The 6,440-nt window shown below is 41.1% G+C and overlaps 1 protein-coding gene and 1 pseudogene across 1 annotated transcript; both read right to left on the bottom strand.

Moving 5' to 3' along the window:
- Positions 1-342: 342 nt before the first annotated feature.
- LOC139180887 (RNA guanine-N7 methyltransferase-activating subunit-like protein) lies at positions 343-1,214 on the bottom strand. Its single transcript, XM_070783472.1, has one exon. It carries the CDS (start codon positions 1,043-1,045, stop codon positions 689-691), a length of 357 nt encoding a protein of 118 aa, XP_070639573.1. The 5' UTR covers positions 1,046-1,214; the 3' UTR covers positions 343-688.
- A 4,138-nt stretch (positions 1,215-5,352) lies between these two features.
- On the bottom strand, positions 5,353-5,813 carry LOC139181484 (bublin coiled-coil protein pseudogene; annotated as a pseudogene).
- Positions 5,814-6,440: the final 627 nt, after the last annotated feature.

The following is a 6,440-nucleotide window of genomic DNA, read 5'->3' as shown; positions in this document are numbered from 1 at the left end:
CAATGAAATATACCAATCTTTTTTTCCCCAGTCATGTTACTTTTTTTTTTTTTCCTTCCTGAGTTTATAGCTTTATTCTTGATATCCCTCTAAAAAGAGACCAAAATGATTGTGAAGATGACTCATACCTATAGAGTAACTACAAAGTTCCACATTCACATAACAACAAAAGCCAAATGAAATATACTGCAGTTGTTTTACCTTTCAATTACTACTGGGTACAACACATCATAAGTAGGCATAGTGGTGCATTTAGGAGCCGACTGTACTCCCTGTGTAAAATTTGAGGAATGCACACATCTGAGCGTAGGGATATTTCATCTTACAAATTAAAAGCAAGCATTTTCTACATAAAATTTTTATTTCTGTGTAAAACAAAGACAACTCCTGAAGGTCTAACAAGGAAAATTATATACAACATTCAAAACACTATTAAGTCATGAAACAAAGATGAATCTGAGGTAGAAGTCAAGCAATATAACCCACAACCTTTTTAGGGGAGTATTTATTTCCAGCAACCATCATGTCTCTCCAGTAAGAGCAAATTTTTTAAAAGTCCCAAGTTCCAAAAAATTAACAATCCATTTTCTACAATCAGATGTAAAACTATGACCAACAAAAGACACAATGTAAACTTTTGTCATGTTAACAGAGTAAATAATTTTACTAAAAGTTGGTGACACTTCTATCAGTAGTAGCCATAGGGAGGCCTTTGGTTGTAACCATAGTGTCCATATTGATGGGGGTAGTAAGGTTCTTGTCTGTGCTGCGGGTAATTGTTACCCCAGGATCGTCCATGCCATTGATTGGATCGATTGTCACTTGGCCACCCCCGTCTGCTATCCCTACCTCTAAACTGTCTGTTATCTTGCAACCGATTGCCTCTATTTCTCAGGCTGCCACCAGCTCTGCTATTCCATTCCTCAACAATCGGAGGGGACTCAGGAGGGCGTTTTAAGTATTCTTGGTATTCTTTGTCATCTTCTGTGAATCTACTGGCAAACATCTCTTCAAAATTTGGAACAGCTTCAGAAGTGTCAGTCATTCTGAAATTCTCAGGGATTTGAAGCGACTGTTCTGTTTAATGTTTAGATTGTGTAGATCTCCGGTCCAGGGCGCTGGCACAGTACCTCTGTGTACACTCCTTCAGCTCTCCCAGGTAACAGAGCCACTTCGGCCAGAATCCGACCGCCTCCTGACTCCATGTTACTTTTTAATTGAAGTATAGTTGATTTACAATGTGTTAATTTCTTCTTTACAGCAAAGTGATTCGGTTATACACATACATTTGTATATATATTGTGTATGTGTGTACATTCTTTTATTTAGTCTTTTTCTTTCTTTCTTTCTTTTTTTTGTATACACTGTGCAGCATGTGGAATTAGTTCCCTGACCAGGGATTGAATGTGCATTCCCTCATGTGGAAATGTGGAATCTTAACCACTGGACAGCCAGGGAAGTCCCATATATATATTCTTTTCCATTATGATTTATCATAGGATACTGAATATAGTTCTCTGTGCTCTACAGTAGGAACTTGTCTATCCATTCCATATACTCTAGTTTATATCTCTTAAACCCAGTTTCTTCCTCCATCCCTCCCCCAATGCTCTCTGCCTTGGAAGCCACAAGTCTGTTCTCTATGTCCAAGAGTGTGTTTCTGTTTCATACATATATTCATGTGTGTCATATCTTTGATTTCACATTTAAGTGATATTTGGTGTTTGTCTTTCTATGTGTGACTCACTTCTCTTAGGATGATCATCTCTCGGTCCATGCATATTGCCTCAAATGGCCTTATTGTTGTAGCTGTACAGATTCTTGGATCTTTTTAACCATTCATAGGGATATTAATCTGTGGTTATTTTTACGAATATATTATTAAAATGTGTTTAGTATACCACTGTTGGTATAGTATGTCCATTTTGAGGCTGTATTAGGATTACATATATATATATATATATATATATATATACACATATATCAGTCAGTTCAGTTCAGTCGCTCAGTCGTGTCTGACTCTTTGCGACCCCATGAACTGTAGCATGCCAGACTTCCCTATCCATCACCAACTCCCAGAGCTTGCTCAAACTCAGGTCCATCAAGTGAGTGATGCCATCCAACCATCTCATCCTCTGTCTTCCCCTTCTCCTCCTGCCTTCAGTATTTCCCAGCATCAGTCTTTTCCAGTGAGTCAATTCTTCACATCAGGTAGCCAAAGAATTGAAGTTTCAGCTTCAGCATCAGTCCTTTAAATGAATATTCAGGACTGATTTATTTAGGATTGACTGGTTTGAGCTCCTTGCAGTCCAAGGGACTCTCCAGAGATACATGGGTTAGAATAAATATTTATTGTGCTTATGCTGCCCTCTAGTGGAGAAATAGAAGAATGCTTATGATTGCAATTAATAAAATCCAGATGTATTCTCGCATATATATGTGTATGAATAAATATTTACTGTGCTTTTGCCGCCCTCTCGTGGAGAAACAGAAGAATACTTATCAATGTAATTTATAGAATCCAGATGTATTCTACACATGTTGGAACAGATACTGTATAGCTTTATTAAAAATTGATACATGCTCATAACAGAAAACATAAAGTTGCCAGAAAAATACAAAGAAAGAAAAAAAAAATCACCCATGATCTCACTTTACCATTGGCTCAGAATTCCGAGTTCCTGTGATGGGAAGATGAGGGCATGCTTCTTCCTTTAGTATAAAATCACCTTTTCTGTTATTTGAATGCTGACATACAATTTGGTTTTGATACTTGATTCTTGCTTTGTTTGATTATCTTTAAGCATTTACTTTTACAAATACCTAGTAATTGGATCCCATGATTAGAGACTGTTTGCTTCAATATTTTTTCTTTTTTTTTTTCCATTTTTGCTATGATTAAAAAATGTTGAATATCTTGGCTATGGTAAAGAGTGTTGCAATGAAGATTGGAGTGCATGTATCTTTTGGAATTAAGGTTTTCTCCAGGAATATGCCCACCAGTGAGGTGCTGGGTCATATGGTAATTCTTTTTTTTTTTTAGTTTTAAAACCACTAAAACAGTGGTTCACCATAGTGGCTCTACCAGTTTACATGCCGACTGACAGTGCAAGAAGGTTACCTTTTCTGCACACACTCTCCAGAAATTATTGTTTGTAGATTTTTGGATGATGACTCTTCTGACTGATGTGAAGTAATACCTCAATTTAGTTTTGATGTGAATTTCTCAAATAATTAGTGATGTTGAGCATCTTTTCATGTGTTTTTTGGCCATCTGCATGTCTTATTTGGAAAAAAATGTCTATTTAGATCTGCCTGTTTTTTTATTGAGTTTTGTTTTGTTTTGTTTTTATACTGGCCTACATGAGCTGTTTGTATATTTTGGAGAACAATACCTCAATAAGTATCGAGGTTCATGAGATTGTACAGGAGTCAGTGACCAAGATCATCTCCAAGTAAAAGAAATGCAAAAAGCTAAAATGGTTCTCTGAAGGGGCCTTAAAATAGCTGAGAAAAGAGAAGCTAAAGGCAAAGGAGAAAAGGAAAGATATGCCCATTTGAATGCAGAGTTCCAAAGAATAGCAAGGAGAGATAAGAAACCCTTCCCCTTGCTACCACTTCTCTTTCTGTGCACCGTTTAACGTTGTTTATAACGTTTTATACTGTTGCACAATGACATAACATGAGGGAGTTCTGAGAAGGAACACCTCTTGCTTCTGAGGAAGCTGTAATCCTCCTGAGATGCTGCCTGCCCTCACCTTTTCATGATCTTGTCCTGCAGCTTTATTGACTCTGGTGCACTGCTTTGATGGTCATTTTTTTGATTGTCCAGAAGGTCTAGCAGTTTCTGGTTTCAACTGCTTAAGTTGTTCCCTCTTTACCTAGTTCTCCCCCTCTGCAAGGATTTTTGCTTCCAGGTCCTTAAAGGAGCATTCCTGGGTTGTCAAATTACCAAGAGGTTTATTGTGCTTTTTAAAACGATTTCCACATATTGCAAAGAGGCAGAGAAAGAACTGACAAGTTTTCTAAAGTAAACCTTCTAAAGCAAATGGAGGGGTGAAAGCGTGCTCTCACTTTACAATGGGGATAATTAAACCTTTTTTCTTATGTCACTTTGTATTTGCCCTCCAATATCCTAACATGAGATACCACGTCCCCCCAGGTGTCTGTCCCCTGCAAATTGTGATTGTCCCACCCTGGCCAAACTCAGGCCACAGGGAACTTCCTTCAGTGGAACTTGTGCCAAAGGTACTGCAAGGAAAAGGAATAAGTAGGAGCCATTGTTCACCCTCCAGCTCGCTTATATTTTACCAATACCTGTGCCCTTGTGGCGAGTTCTCTGTGGTCATTTGCAGTAGGGAATATAACCAGTGGCCTTGTTTACAGATGGTTTCAGTTGCTATGCTGATCGCATCAGTCTTGGCAAGTGGAAGTTGTACTGTTCTACTCTGTCAGAGGGGAATAGAAAATTGTGTAAAATATTTTCAATTTGTAAAATTTTGTTTCTCAATAAAATGTGTATGATGGAAAAGCTCCCACTTGTAGATGTTATTATTTGTGATAACTCCAAGCATGATTGATAAAGATGTGGCTCTGTGTGTGCATCACATCAGGTACGGAGTTGGACTCTGGGCTCAGTAATCTGGGGCATTGATGATGGTGTGGGGTGGCAAGGTGAGGGATCTCCAGGCCAGAATTGAAGTTCTCCCTTTGTTAAGGTAAGAAGGATGGTAGGTAATCTGACATCTTCCTAGGTGAAGTGATCCTTCTGGCCACTTCATGAGGATGACAGATACATGCCTGGATATTGTATGGTGGGGGAGGGGGGGTATCTCCTACTCCTGCTAAGGGTAAGGATACGAGGACTGGCCCAGCATGGTTCTGGAGAACATCAGAAGTAATGGGAACAAAAATCTGGACGCACACAATAAGTTCCTGGTCCATTTTGTATTAGAATCCAGTCCCTTGAGTATTAGGGATTTTTCAATATGTAACACTCATTACCAGAGTATGAATGGACAGAATCAAAAAGGTAACTGAATGGCAGAATTGTTTTGTGCTTAAAAAAAAAAAAAAAAAACTCTACACACATTGTATAAAATTTCTAATAGTAAATTTACAAACCCTTTGTAGAGCAGCCTGCAGACAACATTTTATGAAATAGCCATTCAATTGACAGCATGGTGCAGGAATACTAATTCCAGAGAACGTTAAGATAACTCTCAATCTGCCTAATGAAACTAGGCAGAGGGGGGAGCATCCAGGAGTTGGGCAGGCAGGCAAGTTGGGTGGGCCACAGGCCCACACCTGACCCCAGGTAGGGATGCCTGGAGGTGGGGTTATGCCAGGCCCTCAAAGGGAAGAACCAGAAGGATGGTCCATGCAGGCAGATCCCCCAGGACATCTGGAAGCCAGTCCTAAGCCAGGTGATGAAGGGCTCAGGCCAGAGCCTGGCTCACGCAGACAGGGTTGAGGCCTGGCCCCGGGGCCCTTGGAGGGCTCCACTAGGGGCTGCCAATCCCTTGGGGCCTCCCTGAGCAGCTGCTGGAACTCAAGATGTATCTGCCAGTTAGATTCAAGCACTCCTGGAGGCGTTCAGGGAGGTGGTCATTCCACTCCTCCAGGTGGTACAGGCAGGTGTTGACCTGGCCCAACATGGAGTTGATGGCTGCCTGTACTGCTTCTCGGGTGAAGTCGTTGTCTTTGCCTTCCGTGTGGATATCCATAGGCACACCCTGTTCCACGTGGCCTCCAGACAAGTGGGCTCCTGCACCCACATGGCTAATGCGGCAGTAGAGTGTGTGGCGGCACATTGGGCGCAAAGACGGCTGAGGCAGGGAGGGCGGAGGGAGGTCGTTAAAACCTTGTGTTCACTGAAATCGTCCTCCTGGGGAAAAGAAAGCAAGACTGTTATGGTCTGTCCTGATTGAAGATGTGCCCGCTGAGTGGTGGGCTCGGGTCTCTCCCAGATTATTCATAAAGATCTTAAAGGCTGTGGCTCTCAGCAAACTCACCTCTTCCCACCCCGGTCTAGGGGTCCCCCAAAGCTGCAGCATGTCACCTCCTGCCCAAGGGGTTCCTCAGGATAAGGTTGTAGAAATCCTCTGTACTGTCATCACAGCTGGAATTTACTTATTTATCTCAGTATTATGACCTACTGCAGCAGCAGCAGCAGCAGCATGTTAAAGAATGACTTATCCATTAAGACGTGAGCTACCCGACTTAGCTATGCAAGTCCAAGTCAGCAGCTGGGAGAGAAATAGGCTGAGATTGCAGGGGTGGGGGGGCGGGTCCCTCTTCTCATCTGTACTCTGAATACAGGATTGGCAGGTATTAATTAAATAATCAATTGACAATTTTTTTGTGTTTTGTAGAACAAGGGATTTTGGACCTGGGGAAGACTTGAGAGGAGTGTGCATAATTTTTTCCATTTATTGAGG

Source organism: Bos indicus, chromosome X (assembly GCF_029378745.1).
Source record: "Bos indicus isolate NIAB-ARS_2022 breed Sahiwal x Tharparkar chromosome X, NIAB-ARS_B.indTharparkar_mat_pri_1.0, whole genome shotgun sequence".
Taxonomy (NCBI): domain Eukaryota; kingdom Metazoa; phylum Chordata; class Mammalia; order Artiodactyla; family Bovidae; genus Bos; species Bos indicus.
This window is presented reverse-complemented; position numbering and strand designations above follow the sequence as displayed.